Here is a 23324-nt window from a genome sequence, read left to right as displayed (position 1 = left end):
GTCAGCATCGCATCAACAAAGAGGATCGTCTCCTACATATACCAGGACACGTGTCGTATCTAATTTCTCTAAATTATTTCTTCTTCGTCGTAATATTCATCTTCTTAATACTCTCAATCATCGGTTTATGTGAATGTGAGGAAAACAATCATATACACGTGGACACGTCTTAATGTTGATACACATTCTAACAATAAGAAACGTTTTCCTGCCTATGCCCATATAGGGGTGTGTGAGTGAGTTTAGTTTCACGCCGCTTTCAGAAATATTTCAGCAATATTCCAGCAATATGACCGCGGGGGACACCAGAAAATGGGCTTCACACATTGTGCCCATGTGGAGAATCGAACCCGGGTCTTCGGCGTGACGCTCATATAGGAACACATAAAGGAACACATATATAGGCACATATAAGGTTTTACCTTTCATGACGCCATAGATGTAGTTATTCATACCTTTCATGTGTGCTACAATTTAAACTGTATTGCTCCTTTACAAGATCTCAACCCTTACACACCAAACACTCGTCAGAGTGGTAGATGAATATCATTTTCATTTCAGCAGTATCCCAGCCATACCAAGGTGGGAACATAAAAAGAGGCTTCACATATTGTACCCATGTGAGGAATCGATGCCGGGTCCTCGGCGTGACGACCGAATGCTTTAACCACTGGGCTACCCGACCACCCCACACTCGTCAGAATACAGTGTCATATTTCACAGTGATATATCGCTGACGTGGACAAGGGTTATCTATTATGTTGCTCTTCACGTATGTGCCGTACATTTGAAAACCTGCCATCCTCCATAAGACAGGGTAGCATATCTCCATTCCACATATACTCCATGATGAAAAGGAGGTAGAAAATGGCCCTGTTTTCACTCATGAGTCTTCAACATCTCACTAATTACTCACCCGAACTCGCGAAAAGTCATATCCTCTTTACTCCACTCTGGATCTATGGCCACCTACCAGAACCAGCGTCCTGTCGCATTGCCTTCCCTTTCCTACGATAAGCTACGTCAGTCGCTTCCTCAACAAGCCATCACTGACACCTGCACCTCCACTTACCACTATGAACCAACGACAGAAGAACCGCTAACCCTCAGAGCAAAAGTCGTTCTTAATAAAACTGACTGAAAATAATATATGGGGATCCTACGTAAGTGGGCGATCCTCTTCAAGTGAAACATCATCAGAATCACAGAGCACACTCCAATCAATCATCTAGTACACCAGCTCTCTGTGACCATATCAGCAATCCACCCTCAACCCCCAATAACAGCATCCTCTTCAACAACCTTGAATAAAAGAAAACATGCATCAGTTCCTATATTTTACGCACGTTTTATTTAACGGACGAAAATATTAACATGAAATGCAAACGCATCACGTACAAATGGTTTCCACAACTCGCTCGCAGGTCTCACCCACGCACCACTTCCTCACCACTCACCCACCTTCCAAGTCCGGGTGCATGCTGCGGCTAGTGGGTCAGTGTTGTACATTCCCGTTTGTGTCAACACGCGCAACGATACAGGACACACGCTGTGAGGAGCTTGGACTGCCCTCGGCCTCACCTTGGGGAGTTTACCTGTCCGAGATATATGCCGCAAACCGCAAGCCTCGAATCGTTGTGTTGACACGGTGAGTTACCAATGGGCATTATAACGCGCAAGAATCTTCGACTCTCCCGCCACGATCCGCATTGATTTGTAAAACAAAGACAGACTATTATCTGCCGGGAGGTCCGCGCGATCTGTGACGTCACGAGGCAAGCAGACGACAAATTGAGTGACAGACGACTCTCTCACCAGCCTGTCACGGTAAGTTGTGTTCGTGTTACCTTCACAAAAACGGTAAAACTTGAACATATCAACAGAAGCCATAACCCAAACTCTTCTTCAGGATAGTTTATCATCGTTCAATGCGTTTAACTGAGGTTTGAATAAGTTTTAGAAACTTATTTGTACCCCTTGCATTATCAGAAGCAAAATGGCGGAGTTGTATGTTTTGAGCCCTCGCCAAGGTGAGTTAATAGTATTACTATTACGCGGCTCAACTACTGATCTCAAAGTCCATCAGCATAAATGTCCACTAAACTGGTATAGCATGTACCCGTAGATCTATGTTATTTGTACAATTGGACAAATGTGTATGTTTTGATAGAAATATCTGAAGATAGATAGATAGATTGTAGGTCTATTTTGGGTGTAGATTCTAGGTCTGTATTTTCAATACTACATCATGATAACATTGTCGACTCTAAAAATGTTAAACTCACATATTGTTGAAGTTAACACATAACGGTCACTGGACGTTAACACCATATAATGTTAAAGCGACTTCCAAGACTAAATATATGGGATTGTCAGTTGAGCACGTCTGCATCCAGTGTCACTGCAACACGGGATGAGCCAGGTCACGTGAAGGCCTATGAAAGTATAATTATTTTTATCCAGCTTTGTCAAGAATATTCGTGTCGTATAGTCTCAACGAAGCTGCTCCAACCAAAAACCTCATGGTCACTATCAATATAAATCTACTATATGGTTGTTTGGGGCATAGCAACCCTCATTATCAGTCGGTATTTAACTGTTCATAATTGTAGTAAACTAGTTTTGGTCGTTTGTTCCTACTATTAAGTTAATTGGTGTTTGTCAGTCTCCAGTGTGGGAACGGAAAACTTGACTCCATGTTATATGTTCACCTGTCTACCCTGTGTTCATTTGTTCTATAACTTGGTTAAGGCCCTTAAAGGTTGACACACAACAGATTACAGCGCGATGTGTATCAGTTGTAACTATGTTGCCTGAAAGCCCCTAAGCTATAAGTAAAGCTTATCATGAGTCTCGGGTGACTGCTACAAATATATGTATTGCGTGTCGCTTCTAACGGTAATAACAAGTAATAGACCCCCATCCCCTACCTTGCCCCCTTCCTTAGCGTTCAGGGAAACGCAGCAAGCATCGGTTTGTGATGTCAGACTGACACCGCCGTAGATCGCTTGTTTTGTCAAAAGCAAAAATACAGTTTAGTCGAAGCCGACCTCACTGTACGACGGACGTCGTGCGTCCTGTTTAAACTTCATTGTGATTCATGGTTCGACATCAAGAATCAATAACGGGAATTATTGACTCCTCTTTTGTCCGGTAGACATAAAGGTAAGTATTAACGCAACACTGTTGTGATATTCTTCAAAGTGTGAATTGAAGTCAATACTCAGCTGTATTTGTCTAGTTCAGACTGGAGCACATCAGACAGCACAGTCCCGTTATTTCTCGTCGAGCACACGTTTCATTCCGCAACGACACAAACACGCCACAATACAAAGCGCGATAAAATATTCAAATGTGAACTCAGAGAACTCATAACAGGATCGATTACAAAACAATAAGGTAATGATTGTTGGGTTTATTCTGCAGATTTTGAGTTATCGATAATTAAATGTGCCAGTGTTGAAAAGCGGCAAGGTAGTTTGCTTGACAGTAAAAGTTTGTTTACATTAGTACTGGGCGGTGATTGAGGGCTAGCTGCGCCGCTTACAACAAATATTACCGACAGAACTAGAACAGACAGTTTCACATAGGGGACACAGGTCATTATTTCCTGTGTTTGTGCATTCCCCGCTGCAGTCGCTTTTATCCGCCTGTCATGGCGACGTCCATAGACGTTGACGTATACCTACTAAGTCATTTGCTACATTCACGTGCATAAGATGATTTTTACATTGTTGGCATGAAATTTAACCTAGAAAAGCACGTGTGTATCAAGCAAGTCTGTAATAGTTGTGATGAAAGTCAAGATGGTTATAAATGCTTGTGAGAGTATTTGTAGTTCAAAGCATCTCCGCCTGAATGGGCAATCAAACGGGAATGTGCAGCAATGCTTGACCTGTTACCTTGTGAGAGAGAAAGAGTACCTAGTTCCGCATGGTTGGTCATTAAACCAAGCACTGGCGATGGTGATGGTCGAATATTGCCTCTCACTATCTATAGGAGACTGACTGAAGTAGGTGAGGCTTGAACCTAACCACGCATGACGCTTTCGAGTTTCCTCGCGACAGAATATTACGTAACAGCTGTATAATGTAACAGAGTACATGTACAAGTATTCCACACAGTGTGTTTGGCTGGACAGTAAATGTCATTATTCTTTGGATCTGACGCCCTATATTTAACTTGCCGTGGTTCAACAACTGGACCCAAAATGTTGATCTCTGCCACACATGATGCACTGTTAGCAAATGCGTGATAGGTTTGAGGTGTGAACGACGACTGGACGTGCACACCAACCAGGCAGTGATAACTGTCGTCAGTAACGCGTGAGGTTGCCTCAGACGGAGGATGTATTGTGAGCAAACCCATGGAGTATTAACGACGATCAACTCTTGAAAACTCTTTCTTACATTTCACCCATTATGGAATAAACGGTTTAATTTGTAGGCTAGCTACCCACCAAATTACTACTACAGCTGCAGAGTTCGGTACGAGTGACCCACCAAATTACTACAGCGGAAGAGTTCGGTACGAGTGGGCTGATAAAATCAAGACTGTTCCGCAGCAAGACAATTTTTCTGACTCCTAAACACAATTTTGGAAGAATGTGAAAGAGTTGACAGATGTGCGTCAGCTATAACAATACTGGCTACGAAAGACTGATCACATGACAGCATACAGCTGCGTCACTTGCGTGCAATGGCGAGGTTAAAAGGCCATAATCAAACATATGCGTGTATAAGAATATGTTTGTGCACCTGTATTTAGTACTGTCTGTGCGTGTGTGTGAGTGGGGATGTTGTGTCAGCAGTGGGGTCACATTTGTAACGTCTTCATAAACAAGACCTTCATTTCGTCATAGAACACCCAGCATGTCAGTTTGGGGTAGCTACTATAGTTTGGTCATCTCCTGACGTTACACTCCCCCGAGGTCAAAGTGTATGTTCAGTTAGTTTAAAACGTTCATATCAAGACATTGGCATATTTTCACAATTAACCTCTGGCCATCTTAAAATAATTTGTTTTAAAAGAAACACACGCCTGCATGTATATGTATTACACATACAGTGAACCTTGGCTGAATATATGCCCCGTAAATACAAAAGGTCTCACGTGTACATACATGTAGTGTTCGATATATATAAACAGATGATCTTATCATAGTTGTTAGAAACCACCAGTTTCCCTAACCGAAGTAAGGGAGTACATTGACAAACACCCTAATTACGTGGTAGCTGTTTACATCCAGTGGTTCGTCATGCATTATTCTTTATGAAGATGTCAGGGATACTTTACATATTCTCTCTTTACGTTATAAACTGCATGATCAGGTTTGAATAAATCCATGGTCCGTGAAGCTTTTTCTGTGTCTCTAGTACACCACTTGACTCGTCCCTGTTGTTACTTTCACGTGTAGACAGACTTACTACAGTTGGGGAGTGAGGACCATGGACAGGGGAGTGTCACATCCTTGTATTTTGAAGGATTGTCACCAAAACGATAGCAAGCGTCGCCATTTAGTCCTTAAAAATTCTTTCCCCAAACCGTCTCCTACGGTGAAATTCATCATGTCAGTGTTATGGTAGATATAAATATAATGTCATGTGGAATAACCCCTTCACAGAGGAACCCAGATCGTGTTGTAATGTAAATATTAATCGTGCTTGAATTTTATAATACCTCTCAGTGACTATACAGCTGGTTTATATATACTTTTAAAAAACGTAGGGGGTCAGTGACGTGGATACTGGCGTGATTGGGTCACTTCACGTGATATTGTTTTTTAGTCTTACATCCTTGTTTGGGTAGCGCCAGTGTTATCTTTTAATTGGGTGTTTATTTGACTATTGTAACCTGTATGTTTTACTTTACCTGTCTCATTCTGAACTTAGCCCATCCAGGTACCTTGCTTTCCCCTTTAGCCCCTGGCGGTTTATCCAAAATGTCCAAAAGCACGATGGGGGCGCTTTTTTGTTGATAACCTGCTCCAGTAACGCTTGGTAATTTACTTATAAGTGGTTAATGGCGACTTTTTCTGACTAACGGTGGGTGTTTGGTGTGTCTATAGATGTCCCGAGGGCAGACCGCTCACTATCCATCACCGCTGACCGTAGCGTGACCACAGCCTTGCCATGTACTAGGTGTCTGCCACCTCCACGGTGACTTAGCGACAGGCCCTAAACTTTAACTTCCTATATATGGTTGTTACGTAATGGGTACAGGTCAGACAAAGCAGTGTGTAGATTTCCTCATTGCGCTGCTAGCCTGGGTTATGTCATTCACGGTCTCGTGCCCACGGTGCTGAAACATGTTTGCGGATAGGTCCCAGATTGATATCGGGTCTGGCTAGGACCAGGTGGGCAACAAAGGCACAGTACACATTCTCAGGTTCACAAGGTCACTGGACATTTAGCCTCTTTCTGGAGTAATTATTTCAAAGATGGCGCAGGTAAGATGCACGAGATGCTCTTCGCACATGTTTTATGTTGTTGTTTTTCCAAATGTGATGTGACCATTGATGCTGATTTGTGTGATGTTTTTTTAAGTATTGTGACCGAATGTAGTGTTAGTTCCGGTCCATTTAACTGGGGGGATTTACTGGCCCCATGTCCATTGTTTCGTTGTCATCGTTTGGTGAGGTAAGAACATATATTTTCACTAAGTTTGCTGAGTATGTTTTTTAGGATACGAATTCCTTATAATGTTTGTGGAAGACGGTTAAGTCGTTGTTGGAGTAAACAACATCGTTTCATGATTGGCAACTAATCGACGAAACGTTTGCCACGACATGCATGTAATTAAGCTTGGTCCTTTTAGGAAATTACATAGACGCCATGTCCTCATAGTTGAATGTTTTATGTGCTCGTATTTACAGATGACGGTGGGTTGTTTTACTACAGAATTTCTTACTAATCTACATTTATTTCACTCACGTTGACAAATGCAGGTTCCTGTTTCAACTCTGAAGTCACATCTAGATTCCATATGGCGTGTGTGGCGATATTATTGAACATAGCTTTAAGATGCTTTATTTATCCAGTGTCAATATAGGTCCCGCCTAGAGTAGTGTTTACCAATATAGAATGTGTCGTTGACGTGAGTGGTCATGTTCGGCATAAACGCCAGGAAATAGGTACAACAACAACGTGGCATGTAGGTTATCTCAACACGCGAGGGTCTTTGTGCTGGTTGTCCACTATGTTCCCTCGTCATGGATCATGCATTGTTTGTTTCCTTATTAACACTTTGATGGAGTGTCACCATACTTACTTATCAACCAGATTAAAACTAACGCGAACATAGTGATATCTGTTCTGTAGGGTAGCAATTGGCGCGCTCGTTTATCATTTTTCGTGGTCTACTAGACACTATGCCCGGTTGTTCGACCTCCGGTCCAATTATTCTAAAGTACGGTTACGTACTTATCTGTGGATGGTGTCTTTACCCCTCCTTGTCTTTATGTATCAGGGAATCCAACGACTTGATCGTTCTTAGTAAGTATACCTTTACAGGAGAGCGTGATTGCAAAAACAGGTATCACTAAAAGGCTCGTAATCCCCACCCAATCAAAAGCCAAAATTACAAACTGACATGCTTACCTGACCGTAAATATACATTCGATAATCTAGAACAGGTAACAAAAAACATACAATGAACTTATTTCAGTGTTGGAATATTACACAGGGGAACTTTTTCCCAGGTATCAAACGAAAAACCTGAAAGGGCTTTGTTGTAAAGTAAGCGTCATTTTTAAAGTGAATACTTTCGAGTTTTTAATGAATATTTTGTTCAATTTTTCGTGTTGTGTTCCAGATGCAGTGGCGTGAACTAGAGCGGGCTATTGCCGACAAGAGGACCGGCAGTCTGACAACATGGCACGCCACATACATCGTGTGGCTTACTCTAGCCATGTTGATCATCGGCAGTCATCTGTTCTTCATCGTCCTCATCCTTGCCAAGCGGACACTCCGCATGCAGCTGAAGAACCTCCTGATTGTCAACATCTGTTTGGTCAACCTCATGATGGGTGGGTTTATCATGCCAACCGTCATCCACCTCATTCTGGACAGCTCGGAGGATGAGTGTGTTCTACGAATGACAGTTAGAGCCCTGAATGACTACTTGCAGCCTGCGCTGTCGGTGCTGACAGCCATTGCACTCGTCATAGACAGGTTCCTGTTCATCATGCAAAAGCCGGTCACAACTAAGTGGCTGAGGATTGTTGTTGCTGTGGTGCTGATGATCATGCCGTGGGTTATTGGTGTCCTGCTTGCTCTTCCTTTGTTCTTTAAGTCCTTCGAGATGGGAGACCCAGAGATGGGCTGCGTGCAGGAGGTAAACCTTTGGAACATCGTCTGCGCCCATGTCATCTGTTTTGTGCTCCCTTCAATCCCACTCTTCATCCTAGCAACTCTGTCCGGCCTGTGCAGCACTAATAAGAAGAAGATACCACCCAAGGAATTGATGTATGACTGCAGAGATAAGCCTATATCTTTCAAAGGAGAGTCAATCAAAGTGGTTGTGCTTGTGTGTTTCATGACCATCTTCCCTGAGGTACCCTACTTCGTTATCAGCCTCCTGAGGTACACTACGTCCTGCGACCAACCATACTGTCTCGACTTCTTCCAGGCACTCAAGGTGTCAGTGTGGCTGAGGGCTGCTAAAGCTCTTGTGTTCCCCTTCATCTGGTTGTGGTTCACCGACATCAAGTCCGCCATCATCTGTCGGCCAACCGGAGCTGCGGATGAAGAAGATGACGACATCTCCGACGACCAACCCACGGATATGTCTCAACAGGATACCATGTTGCTGCGGTACAGGTGAAGATGTGTAAGATGACGACGCATGTCGAGATCGTACGATAACAAGTACCCGCAATGTGTGCAGCAACTGATGGTCATTAGGACATTGAACATTGTGTGATTTGAACATTACACGCGTAGAGAGTACCACCCCGACATTGTAATGGGGGCGTTTTCGTCAAACTGTTTTCATAGCAAGGCAGAGCAGTGCATGATGTCCTGCGTTTCTAAAGCTGGGGATAGGTGCTGCTGTGTTCTGCTTAGCTCAGTGTCGCATTACCCTTCATCTGTCACTTGTTCTCACAGGTGGTAGTAGTTCATGACACTTACTTCATCTCGTACATATTTCTAAACGTTAAGAAATGGAACAACCAATAACCGATATTGTCCAGTGCTTGCTTTGTACATTTTGACACGATTTATGTAAGACAGGTATTTCCCTTTGCATCATTCAGTATTTTTCATCATTTTCATTTCACAAATCATTCAACCTTGAGCATTGCAAATTCTCACTGATGTGTCTTTCAGTACTTATTGGCCAGCATACTAAACAAGGCCCGTGTGATCCTTTGTTGACCTTTGACACTCATATTACTAGTTAGCCGGTTCTTCCTTTTCCCTCCTCCGTGCTGTGAGATCAGTATATACCGTTTTATTTCTAGTCAGTCTGTCGGTAAAATAGACTGTGGCTGTCAGTCATATAAACATTATTGAACTTAGAAGTACATCACATCGGGGAATTGTATTGATAACATTAGCTTAGATTAAGAAACATGGTATAGTTGATAGATAGTGTAGAATAGCTTCACCGTTGTGGACAGGTTGGTTAAAGCTTCTGTGACTTTGGTGCACTGACTAGATCGTATTAAAATGTATCTCCCGTAAAATTAAAGGGATAGGAAACTAACATATTCCATTGGCTGCATACAACTGAATACAATAATACAAACGATGGTATGCGATACTTGACATGGTTAGAGTATATTTTGCACGGTGAACGTACATTAAATGGTTATATCTTCTACTCATTAGGTTAAGTACATTTTCGCCAGATCGTTATTAGCATCACATCAGTTACGCCTCTCTGACGTAATAAACGATTCCTGACCCTGGGAATATTTTCGCAAGAATGCTAATCGCTGGAAAATGACAGTCGCCTGTCCTAGTCGTCTCACTGGTGCTGGAGACGCTAACTGCGTGCATTGAACAACACAGCAGAGTGATCCGTCACTGTCAGGAATGTAAATACTGTGTATATATATGCATACCTTGGAGCAGTAAACTGCCAGTGGGTTTACTCTCGACCCTAGGTCATATCGTACTCAATCTCTCAAATAACTCGTCTCACTGGTTTTGAAGAAATGAAAAGCCATTATATGCCGCTAGCAATGATTTGATCAAGTTAGATTGACTTCTATAACGATGTCAGTTGTTTTGAAGCTTTATAGTGGATACTTGCATGAGGGCACACCTATACAGTGTAACAAGTGAAAATATCTACGTGGATATTTATCTTGTCATGTGTATTCTAGTCCAGATAAGAGATGTATGTCACCGTTGGACTGACAATCCTACGTTATAGATATTCACATGTTGAGTTAATGTGCACACTCTAATTGCGTGGCGTTTTTGCTTTGCTTTTCGAGCTGCACAGTAATTCCAGCTGGTAAATATAATTTTTTTAAAATAAAAGAGCAAACTATACATCTTGTTTTTTTGTGTGTATATATAAGTCTAGTTGGTGCATGGTTGATTGTAATTCAGAAATAAGGTACGGTTATCCACATAGAGAGGCGGAAAACCGAGTTCCTATGAAGATATCAAGACCTCACTGGGCGAGATCTCGCCGCATTCGTGACGACCTGCTTTCACCTCCTAGTTTGTACAGGGACGTACCCGACTAACTTCTACAGCCGTGGGAGCCACGAAATTCTGTCCCTTTACGAGCATTGGTGTCACAACAGCCACAACTTTTTCACGCTCTCTCCTCTCTCTCAAATACACGCGCTTCTTAAGGACTACGCTTAGTGGCTGAATGTATATATGTGTAATGGAAACAATTAAACCCATGTCACATGAAAAGAAGCACCAGTGTGCTGGCAGAAAATCTAGACGTGTTTCATTTAGGGCTTTGGCATGTCAGGGAGGGCTAGGTATTACGGAAAAGAATGTGGTTCAGGGACTGTGCTACAGACTAAACTGGGGCGCGCATGCGTGCGTGCGTGTGTTGACTAGATATATATATTGTACCTATTCTGTTGACGTTCAAAAGACAGTCTACCGTGGCGTTATGCGTGGGGTGACAAGGTTCAGTTTCCAGAACTAGGAACTTAGTATCAGTGGATAAAGAAAGTCTGCAGTGTGAACGGGACCACGCCCTCGTCTCCAAGGTGCTGCTTATCGGGGCGGTACATGATAGACGAGTGTGTGTCATACAGCTGTCTATCAAATGTCGCCCGTGGTCATATTGACAGACAGCGAGCTGATCGTGACCTCTGACCGTCTCTCAGATAACATGATGTCATTTCACACGCTCATGGGCTCACGTAAAACCTTGGTTCGACATCAGCCTACTGGATTAAGGAGTAATAGATTATTGAGAAGGCATGAGAACTGAAGTAACGTGTTGTACAATGATGGTCAGGTGGGACAACTGACGGACCATAGGAGGGTAGTATTTACTTCATACGAGAGGAAAGACTCAGAAGTGCCCCTTCGCCTAACCCCTGACTAACTAAAATGATACCAAAAGACTTCTAAGTCATGTTATAATGTTTAACAGGAATACAACATCTACCAGCTTCAACTAGCATTGCACAAGGCTGTCCCCAAAAGTCGTGTTCCGAAACCTCTATACTGGGATAGGTTCTCGTCAATCGGCCAGAGATTAAGATCAACACTTGTGATCCTGAGCACGTATCACGTACGAGTCGGCTTAGTAAAGGCTATATTGTACGAGCGCTTCGTTCACTCGTGCCCTATCACTGTATGAAGAGTGCAAAAAGATAATATCACCTCTATATTCATTTTGTCAAAACAGTAAACATCGCAAGGTGTCATACTTACAATATTTACTAAGCATTTGCTTCAAGACGATAGAAAAGTATACGTTAAAAGAATGACGCCCTCTGTGAAGAACAATTTTCTTCAAGCTGTTTCGAGACACAATAGTGATTCTCTCTCTCTCTCTCTCTCTCTCTCTCTCTCTCTCTCTCTCTCTCTCACACACACACACACACACACACTGACTTCGAGTTACTTTGTGTCCGATTTCTGGTTGACCTAATGTATCAGCATGATTATCATCACATGGCACATGGAAAGGAACACATACGGATTTTCGAATGCACCACCACCAATTTCGATCTGAACCTATAAAGAAATTCAAAGAAACGAAATTATGTGCTTTTTGTCAATGTTATCAAGGATTTGACTCAATGTGGAGACGCGACTCAGATGCACATTATTAAATTTCGAAATATTTGGGTAACTCTTCAAACTCATAAGCCAGCTATTCCATAAACCTAAAATAGATGTTGCACGCATCAACTCCTTGTTTCACAGTAAAGCATGGTTGCAGTTGAATGTGTAGTTCCATATTATGTTGTCATGTGTATGAATAATCTACAAGGCTATTGTTCCAGGTTTTCTTTAAACTTTCTTCTTAAATGGCATAACCAAGAGTTCGCACACATGCGCAATGCTGGCATAACCAAGAGTTCGCACACATGCGCAATGCTGGCACAACCAAGAGTTCGCACACATGCGCAATGCTGGCATAACCAAGAGTTCGCACACATGCGCAATGCTGGCACAGCCAAGAGTTCGCACACATGCGCAATGCTGGCATAACCAAGAGTTCGCACACATGCGCAATGCTGGCATAACCAAGAGTTCGCACACATGCGCAATGCTGGCACAACCAAGAGTTCGCACACATGCGCAATGCTGGCATAACCAAGAGTTCGCACACATGCGCAATGCTGGCATAACCAAGAGTTCGCACACATGCGCAATGCAGGCACAACCAAGAGTTCGCACACATGCGCAATGCTGACTATCCTACTCTTCCCCATTAACAACATCTCGAAATTCACAAATGGACAGAAGCTAAAAGTTAATCTTAGTAAGCTGTTGCCGTAGAGCTACTCTTAAAGGGGCACTGATGCGGAGCGAATAATGTTTCTCGCCAACTCTCTAATTACGGAACCAAACTGCAAATTGGTCAGCGCCCGCTCCTTTATTTAAAAATATCCATGGTATTCCTTGTCTGATCGTAACAAAATATCCCAGCAGTGTAGTTTTTTTCGGATACTTGGATGGTATAGTTACTCCATTTGATCCTATTTCTCTGTTTTCAACCTCGATATTTAATCATGTTACATGAAAATATGATGTCTACAGGCACGTAGCAAGCCGTTTGTTTCACTCCGGAAGATTGCAAAGCTTTATATTTAGGTAATTTTGAGTGTTGGTTCAGCTGTGATAGCAAATATCATACGTAAATTTTGGTAGCTATGGTAGCTACAATGGTTTATTATTTGTGATAATAAAAACACACTGTTGATTTATTTGAATTCGTAAACAATAAACGATGACTTTGCCTTTGGTAGAGAAATCTGACAATTTTCTTACGTAAACACCCCCCACCCCCGACCCCCTTATTTCACCTATTTACCCAAGTACATAGCAAATGCCTGTATGTATTCCTTATGTAACGAAATTCCGTTGGTATCCTCAAAACAGTTTCGGCCTATAAGTGTTTTCAGGCTGCATGAGACACAGAGATTACATCTTCCTTGCTGTAACTCGCGTTTGATGGTGTAAACCTACACGTGTTATTTGTCATCATTCTCTGGATGGTCAATTAATGAATTTTTAACAGGTATAATTAGTAGTAACACCACTTCGGTTACTCAACAAAGGTTCCCATTTGGCATTTCTCCTGTCTGGAGTAAATACTCAACATTATAAATTAAGGTCTGTAGCGGCAAATGTATTGCATGTTATGTAATAAGTGCATGTAAGTGATGCAAGAGGGTTTATCAGCTGAGTTACAAAAACAAACATCGATCAAAGGATTAACCGATAACACAGTGATTGATTAATTACTTTTGTCAATAAGCAGTGTGTGTAGATGACTGCACCCTGTCGTAAAGTGCGATTGTAAAAACAACATCCTCCCTTCAAAGAATTAACACACCCTTGCGTTGATTGATTGATTGCACATTATTGGTTAACTAAATTACTTAGAATAGCGGATCTCATACAATTATTTGCCAGGTGTGCTATATTGGGTGACCAGTGAGAGGTTTATCAGGTTTTCACCAACGGAAGACGTGAAACGATGTGTTACTTTTTCGCAAATGAGACAGTTGTAAGACACACGGCACAGAGCAGGATTATTTACCAGCTGCAGATGAATGGAATACGATTTCTTTTACGTGGATATTGATGAATACATTCCTGAACAAGGTAGTATTCTGACGTTGTTGCTATAAAATTAGTCTGTTTTACATTCATTATTTGCATTTTGTTTTAATTTATTTGTTGTAGCATTCAGCAGAATCGATATGACAGAAAACACACACTAGATCGCGTATGTGTGTGAAATAGGATCCACATTGGCAGTCTATACAATGTATAAATGTTGCTGTTATGTTAGAAATTTACTATGAGTATAAGCAGACCGTGTGTTCTTTTATTAATTTTCAAAATCATACAAATATGACAATAAACTAATTAGGGTTATGAGACAAAATATAGAGACGTACATTGGCTTCGGTATTTTCCCATCCTAATAGTTTTTTACCATTTCTACTACTGGCAGATGATTAACCTTCAAAGTGTTTCATTTGTTTTCATAATACATTTGTAATGAAGTAAAAATGACTTCACCTCAGTTGATCTGTCTGTAATTAAACTATTAGTTGCGCATACGGACTGCGCAGCAGAGGTCACGAACCAGTCACGAATTCTGGGATATCATCCGGGTACTCACTGGAGAAAAACAATAACAAAAGTTTACACCAGTCCACGGAAATTGCTCCGCATCAGTGCCCCTTTAACTGAATGAAGTTATTAGGCAACCGCATCACCTACGAAAATCATCGCCTCTCTGCGAAGAAATACTACGTATTTCACTTAAAACACCCGGTCGGCGAAAAATCATAACCTTCCCGTAATCGCTAGATATTCCGCTTTCGTTCTACAAACTCCCAAATGGAATAGGGTATTCCTTTACCTGCAATACACGAATCTATTGTGAAATTAGCGGTTTGTCCTTCACCCTTTATAGGCTCGCACCAACTCAATATATCACGCCACGAAATGAAAATAATACTGATGTTTTGTTTTTGACCAATCAGAGAGCAGCTCGTCGTTGGTGCAAGCTCACTGAGGGTGAAGGACAGTGAAATACGAAGTATTTCTTCTCCGAGAGGCGATGATTTTCGTGGGCAGGTTATTCGCGTACAAATGAAAAAGTTGGCTTTTCAAGCGAAGTTACTCGGTACATAATGCACCAATTTTGATAATTTTGGATTTATTCGAAAGGGAATTTATCTGGTTTTATCTCAGTATTATTGCAGCTGTGTATTCCAAAATTTCCCACCCAGAATTCGCCCATAATTGAGAGTGGGGTGTTTGACAACTTTGTGCGCGTTACATCCCTTTCCTTCTTTATATGCATATGGACATCACCGTAGGCTTGTTGGACCCATGGTGTTTTATTTTCAGCAATACAAGCCCCTGTGAAATACATACTATACAACTTTCATCTTTGAAAAGCGACTACATTCCAAAAACTATGGTTGTAAAGAAGTGCAAACGGTGATGCACTTTCAAAACATTCAATAATATCATATCAACATTGATTGATTCCGATGAATAGAGAATCTCACCCAAGTGTCTTCTAATATCAAATATATCCATTCGAATTGATATTAAAACCGAGGGCATTGCGCAAAATCTACTGGCAAGTGATATCTCCAAGGAGATATCGCCTGATCTCACTCAAGCGATATCTCCTGTGGTACACGGGTTTTGATGATAAATCTTCTGAACATTTTTAATCGTAAATAAAAAGACATTTAACAATTATGTTTAAATGTTAAGTGCGTATTAAAGATCGTAACTGTAAACTGTTTTTCATTCAGCCAAAACGGATGAGAAGTCAGTTCAGGAGATCAAACGCTCAGGGATCGATATGACTCATATTTACCACCAGACCAGACTGATCGCCAGACCAACAAATCAGACTATACATCTCTTTAAACAATAACTGCAACAACAAAGGAATAACGTTTCCTAAATTTGAAATTCAATCAATTAAACCCCGATCAACAGGAACAAAGGATCAGTATAAGACATTTACAATATTACAACTTGGGTGTTGAGAGGGAACAAACCGGAATATCTATACACTTGAGAACAGTGAATATGTACACCTCCTTCTAGGCTCTCTCTGCATCTTTTAGGTCTCGATTGCCAAGCTATATTTCAAACTTCTGAACATTCCGAGAATGGCGAAATCCCAGCCTTAAAACCCACATTTCACATTCTCTGTTATAATACCGTATCTGGGATCACGTCTCACGCACACTATGTTTGAAATAAGAAAAGGTGGTCTTTCTAGATAGGTATTGTTGTTTTCATTATCACTGTATTTTTTCGATTTGTGTTGTTGTTGTTGTTTTCATTATCACTGTATGTTAATGATTTGTTTTGTTGTTGTTTTCATTATCACTGTATTTTAATGATTTGCGTTGTTTTCATTATCACTGTATTTTAATGATTTGTGTTGTTGTTTTCATTATCACTGTATTTTAATGATTTGTGTTGTTGTTTTCATTATCACTGTATTTTAATGATTTGTGTTGTTGTTTTCATTATCACTGTATTTTAATGATTTGTGTTGTTGTTTTCATTATCACTGTATTTTAATGATTTGTGTTGTTGTTTTCATTATCACTGTATTTTAATGATTTGTGTTGTTGTTTTCATTATCACTGTATTTTAATGATTTGTGTTGTTGTTTTCGTTGCATGTTTACTAGCACGTGGACAGGCGTACCGAGGGACACTCCTTTCACGTTTCAAGTAAATAAAGTATATTTATATTACTTATGACCATGCATCCGCGGTGGCAGAGTTGGTTATATCACTGGCTGTCTGATGGCGATTAGGTCAATTACTTAGAAGAGGAGGTTTGAAAGCCCGGATTTGGACTCCACCAGAACCAGTGACAGAACTGTCCTGTACTGGGAAAGGGTGCCCCTAGTGAAACTCATCTCAGTCCATATGTCCTGTTATGGATATTAACGTAACTCTGGGCCACCAAATAACCAATTTATCCGAACTTGGTATCCACATGTTTTCTCAAATTTTATATCCTTGACAAGGAGCAACTGAATGCATTATCTAAATTGGAGTTGTTGGTAAATATTTTCCTTTTGTGTCTAAGCTAGGACGGACATGCCTACATGTTTGAATTAATGGTGTGATTTTACACAGATTTGTCAGCGTTGCGTTCATGCTGGTTGGGCATGGTTCTATTGTGACAACCTTCGTAGGTGGTACACATAAGCTTAGCGTTTGAGGCAATCCGGGTTACAATCTTCAACAACACTGGCTTGAGAGAGGCAACTGACGGAATCGGGTGGTAAGGCTGCTCGAATTGGTTGATCATTGTAATCGTATCCAAACCGTCAATCACTTAATTGTTTGCTCCAGATTGGATTATTTACAGATCATAGTTGGAGTATATCAGAATGTGCCAGAGATTCCAAACATACCGACAGCTGGTAACATGACATATCGCATCGCCAACCCCACCTCGGTTAACACTCTATAATGCTGTGACCGTTTGATAAGTGCCTGAAGGTCGGTTACCGGTGGTACCACCAACGTAACCAGCCACGTGTTGGCTTCCACGACACCAGGGTTCTCAACCCTTATCTCTGAAACCACGAATCAAAGACTGTCGTTCCAACGCAAAGATCACATCGCCATTTTCTGTCATCACGCCTGATCATGAAGGTCCTGCTGGTCCTCGCTCTGTCCCTCGTCACGTGCAAGGTAGGTAATGAGGGTGGTTGGGGGACGTCGTGTCGGTATACGAGTAGCCTAAAAACTTAGTGTTGTGTCTTATGCAGTAATACGGTCACATAATAATACGGAACATATGTTCCTCATGAGTCATTCACTAGAGATAACATTTTACAAATTTTGTTGTTAACCATGACTCGACGAATATCATACAGAACAACCATGAATGCAGATTTATGAAAGAGGTGGTATTGTATTCGCAAAATAACAGCCGGGGCACAATTTTGTCACAGAATGTTGTTGTTTGTAAAATATTAATATCCAATTGTTATATTTGTTGAAAATATAACCCCAACTAATTCAATTCAATGTCTGTCAATATGCTGACATGACCAGATCTCATAATGAGGGGTAAGAAACCTCTCCAATCCCCCGAAGCAAAATTAACAAATCTTTCCGCATGAAAACGGGTTAAGCATATGTGATATTGGAGTCTTGTCAAAATACACCTCACTCGGTCTAAGACAGCAAACATTATGATTGGCGTTTCATTCAGACAACACAACAACAATTTAGTAAAGACCTACCTAGATTCCATTCATGGTAAGTCCAGCCTTCCCCTACACAGCAGGGTCGGGGTAAAATTTGTCTTCAGTAACCTATGCTTGTTGTAAGAGGTGACTAACGAGATCGGGTGGTCAGGCTGGCTGACCTGGTAGATTCTATTGCGCAGATCGATGCTCATGCTGCTGAATGCTGGATTGTCAGGCCCAGGCTGGATTATTTGCAGATCGCCGTCATATTGCTGGAATGTTGCTGAGTGTAGCGTGAAAGACCAAACCAACCAACTAGTACTTTCAGGTTTCTTTAAGGTCCCTGGAGGGCAGGCGGACTCAAGGAAACCCGGACCTACGTGCGAGTTTATCCTAGATAAGAAACGTGTAGATGTACGGAATACAGGAAGTGTACAGGACTATCCAAGAGGTGTTGTAATACCACTGAAATGTTGGACTATTTGGATATATTGCAGTATCTTAACTATTGGAAACGCTGTGGCCACAGTAGTATATCATAGACATGTAGGACTAACGGATATCGGTGGAAATATCTTAGGTATGTGGGAATAACCGATATATGTACTGGATATATGTGGGAATAATCTAAATATTGGGTAGATATTATATTGATATATATGGAAATGACCTGGGTATATCCCAGTGTTGTTGATGCACTTTCATACCCTTGATGGAAAGGAATATTCTAGACGTACCAAATGTCGGAACACAATGAAGCGCGGGGAAACCTATCGTGATCATTAATTATAGGAGGTTTGCAGAATTTTATTTTACAAGAAAAGTTGGTTCATAAATCTAAAAGTTTGAGTGCCAAGTATTAAGCTTAATCAGACGGATGCCATCTTGCCTTTCCTTGGCAAACAAAACCCACAAATATTTCTCAAATGAAATTTTAATTTGAGCATGTTCGTGATCCAAGAGTTTAAGCGCACTATTCAAACTCTGGTCAAGCAGGGACTGTATATTACCTTGTCCTTTTCACCATTCAGACACTGGTCAAGCAGGGACCGTATATTACCTTGCCCTTTTCACTATTCAGACACTGGTCAAGCAGGGACCGTATTATTTCCTTGTCCTTTCACTATTTAGACACTGTAGTCAATCAAAGGCCCTACACTACTTTACATGGTGTGTGTCACTGACGTATTTGTGACAAGTGATATCATTTTCTATTTAAGGCGTTTATCCTGGGTGGGTGCAGCACCGATAAGGACTGCAGTGGTGATGGATGCTGTGTGTCATCATTCTTCAGCAGTAGATGCTATAGTCGTCTCCCATCTCTGGCAAGATGTCAGCTGAAAGTGACCACCCACTCCAACTGTGCCAGCATGTGTGCTACAGGTAGGCTCACCGTGTAATACAGTATAGTGTAATCCATGCTCTGGAGTGTGAGAACATCATATATGCACGTTATTGTTAGTATCGCTATAACCAGGGGGTACGGTTTCCGTTGACACTGCGCATTACACAACTGAAAGATTCGGTGGAACCCCGTGTCCTATGCAGTTGGACGAATGTAGCTGCCTTTATTAAATCCTTGTAACAAATTCTTGTTATGTTTAACCAGGTCTTCAGTGTGTTGACGAGAGTTCCTTGGATATTGCCATCGAGCCAGGCTACAACACCCAGCTTTATGGTCGCTGCGCCCAGCCAGTGTCCGGGGCACCTGCTACCAAAATGATAGCATCAACCACTGCTGCGTCAGCATCTACTTCGTCTAATTAAACACACGTAATGACAAACTGAGTTATTTTGCTTTCTGACCCAAACACCAGTACCCTAATTGACAAACCGTTTTTAATCAATGCATGAAGAGATCAATCACAAAAGTGTAAATTAAGTAAACCCTTCCAGGACAATGAAAGTAGTCACATGAGAAATGGATTTCACTAAAACATCAGAAAACATCCAAAACACAATGATACCAGTATAAAAAACCCATCGCCTTCGAAAAGCCATGATTTGTTTTATCAGCTCATATGTCAATAAAGTGTGTAGATCGAACAAAGGTAAATATTGTCCTTATCACTCTAAGCATGTGTAAAACATTTAGAAAATTGGATGTCATCTCCGAGATAAGGAATTTATGAATATATAACAGCATTATGCTTGCATCCCGTTGACAACAAATACAAACAGCTGTGGGTTGTGAGGCTGACGTGTTTATTTTTACTCTGGTTATTAAGCAGCCTGAAAGAACACAGGAAATATATTAAATACTATTAAGTAGATAATGTATGTACATATTTAGACCACTCAGTAAATATATAGAATTCATCTGATCAAATATATTTGAACTATATCACAAGGTATAATGGTACATAACATCGATATAAATATGCAGCGATCATAAAAACTATAGGTGCCTTCAGGAAATGTTATAATTAATACATCCATGATGTACATTTAGGTATTACATACCAGGTTGGTGGTACCCAAGCTGATAGAACTAGATATCCTTCTGAGTGACCACAGATCTGCATGGCAAATAATAATGTATGCAAAGAGTATATAGACAAGTGATACGCTATAAAGTGAGGTTTAAGAGTACAACTGCATCCGCCACACAAATCAAACACGGAACCACGGATAATATACCACATATGCATCAATTAACCACACGTCTCAAACATACATGCATACACACATTAAAACATATGCATTCATGCATTCAAACGAACTAGTGATTACTTTTATAAGATGCCTGAGATTTAGTTAATAGTTAACTGAATAACCTTGCATTTAATCCTTAAACATTGCCATAACACAGTGATCTGATAGCTTATCTATTACACATATTAATAGGATATGTTACATTACAGGTATATCAAGTCTGAATTACGTGCCATATCCATATATTATATCCATATATACAGTATTTTATACAATATGGACCAACCTTAAATCATCACACGACCGTAGTTATGTGTTGCTCTCAACGAAACAAGACAGCATCTGAGTTTAAAATCTGAACTTTGTGTTAAACAGTGGCCAGCTTGGCCTATCAGCAAACAATAGAAATGACTTGAGGGCTGTGGCAAAGAGTGGAGATTAGACTGAGTGTTAGTAAGGCCTACTATGCAGAGCTATGGACTAAGAGTAAAATGAAGTGTAAAACATTGGTCAGATTCTTATAAGTGTCCATTGTTATCAAATGGAAACAGTGCCATGATTGATACTTAAGAAGAACTATATACAAATATATATATACATGTGAGTCTGCCACAAATACATAAATATAAACTTATACCAACTTCTTATATGTCACATAGCACGCATAAACTTGAAGGAAATAGTGAGAGTAGGATCGCATTAAGATACAGCTAGCTGTCAACATGTCAATGTCAAACAAATGGTCATTTGCTAGATTAGTAAATTAATTAAAGAATTGTAAACCAAAAGTTACTGTGTTCTGTAATCTGATTGGTTGAAAAACATGATTAAATGGTATTAGATTCCCGGAAACTGAAAGACTATTCACCGCGTATTGACACGTAAACAATTGTTTTGTTGTGTCATCAACAGTGGTGACGTCATTCAAATCATATTGTGACGTAAAGTTAGAATGACGTCACAAATGAGCAACTCCAGATGCTACCATGAGAACCAGCTGAAACGGCCAGCTGATGACACTTCACTGCTGTGTCCGTATTCGATGTGAACGAGTGCAGACACTAAAACCCCTTTGGTTTACTTTTGTGTTTACAATTAGGAGATAAACATCATGTGTTGGCCAATTTCCGGGTGTTATTGAGTATTTGAAGCACGGGAATGCATTTGGAACCGACGGCGTCAGCAAATGCATTCCCGTGCTTCAAATACTCAATAACACCCGGAAATTGGCCAACACATGATGTTTATCTCCTAAATAACAACTACTAACAAGTATCTTAAACTGATTTATTATAGTGCGAGTATTATCAAAAGTGAGGAGAGAGTGAGTGAGAGAGAGAGAGAATGAGAATGAGAGAATTCGCATCTGCTGTAAATAATTGTTCCTCTATTTTTTTTGTAATATGGCAGCTTTCATCTCGACATTCTTTCAACACTAGAGATAGGGCACATATTGCCTTAGAAAAGAAGTGGTCGTTAGGTTATGTTTTACAAAGTTTCTTTCTAAACACAATTAACTTTCACTTTGGCCCCAGCACAACAAAACAACCTTTCTTTCATTCATGTTTCCTCGGGTTATTGTTCGAAAAGATGGGGGCTGTTTTTACAAACACAACTGTCAACACAAAAGTTGATGACTGACAACATCAATCAGCACTATTAAAGAAAGGTATCTTTTTAATGTTTTTTTAATTATTATTCTACTATATAATGCGACGAATATTCAGCAGGCGAGATTGGCACTATAATAGATAACAAAAGTTGTCATCTACTAAAGATCAGAATACAGTCACTCGCACTGTTTCTTTAAAATCAGATAACATAGCAGTCAGATAACATATCTCGTGTTCTCAAATACAAGCTACACTGGCTTCCTATTGCATCTCGCATTGACGTACAGCTCCTCTACATTGTCTACACGTCCCTAAACAATCTGTTTCTCTCATAAGTTTAAAATCTCGCCTTAAGACCTCTTTCTCAAGAGCACGTAATACTAACTCTTAAAAACCCAACCCCAAACCCATCCCCACCAACTATAGTTGAGGTAAGCAGCATGATACTATAGTGTCAGCGCGAGAACACCTCTTCTCATACTGTCCTTGTGTAAATCATTCATCGGTCATTGTAAACCAAAAGTTACTGTGTTCTGTAATCTGATTGGTTGAAAAACATGATTAAATGGTATTAGATTCCCGGAAACTGAAAGACTATTCACCGCGTATTGACACGTAAACAATTGTTTTGTTGTGTCATCAACAGTGGTGACGTCATTCAAATCATATTGTGAC

At 40.7% G+C, this 23324-nt stretch overlaps 2 protein-coding genes across 5 annotated transcripts; both read left to right on the top strand.

The window, feature by feature from the left end:
* Nucleotides 1-1497: 1497 nt before the first annotated feature.
* Nucleotides 1498-10505, top strand: LOC137277369 (melanin-concentrating hormone receptor 1-like). 4 transcript variants are annotated; one of them, XM_067809072.1, is made up of 2 exons: nt 1498-1648; nt 7813-10505. In XM_067809072.1, the coding sequence occupies exon 2, from the start codon at nt 7813-7815 to the stop codon at nt 8821-8823; it is 1011 nt and encodes a 336-aa protein (XP_067665173.1). In that variant the 5' UTR covers nt 1498-1648; the 3' UTR covers nt 8824-10505. The 4 variants fall into 4 exon arrangements, with proteins under 4 accessions (XP_067665173.1, XP_067665172.1, XP_067665174.1 ...); XM_067809071.1 differs by having other exon boundaries at nt 1498-1827; XM_067809073.1 differs by lacking the exon at nt 1498-1648 and adding an exon at nt 3054-3165.
* A 7211-nt stretch (nt 10506-17716) lies between these two features.
* LOC137279171 (uncharacterized) lies at nt 17717-20432 on the top strand. Its single transcript, XM_067811659.1, has 3 exons — nt 17717-17878; nt 19602-19764; nt 19991-20432. The coding sequence occupies exons 1-3, from the start codon at nt 17834-17836 to the stop codon at nt 20146-20148; spliced, it is 366 nt and encodes a 121-aa protein (XP_067667760.1). The 5' UTR covers nt 17717-17833; the 3' UTR covers nt 20149-20432.
* Nucleotides 20433-23324: the final 2892 nt, after the last annotated feature.

Source organism: Haliotis asinina, chromosome 3 (assembly GCF_037392515.1).
Source record: "Haliotis asinina isolate JCU_RB_2024 chromosome 3, JCU_Hal_asi_v2, whole genome shotgun sequence".
Lineage (NCBI taxonomy): Eukaryota > Metazoa > Mollusca > Gastropoda > Lepetellida > Haliotidae > Haliotis > Haliotis asinina.
Note: the sequence above shows the minus strand (reverse complement) of the source record. Positions and strands in the feature narration are given on the sequence as shown.

Excerpts from the sequence above, each read along its gene's own strand:
- LOC137279171 (XM_067811659.1), top strand. The coding sequence starts at position 17,834 with ATGAAGGTCCTGCTGGTCCTCGCTCTGTCCCTCGTCACGTGCAAG. Across the intron at positions 17,879-19,601 it reads TGTCCCTCGTCACGTGCAAG|GCGTTTATCCTGGGTGGGTG; the intron begins GTAGGTAATGAG and ends TTTCTATTTAAG. Across the intron at positions 19,765-19,990 it reads TGCCAGCATGTGTGCTACAG|GTCTTCAGTGTGTTGACGAG; the intron begins GTAGGCTCACCG and ends ATGTTTAACCAG.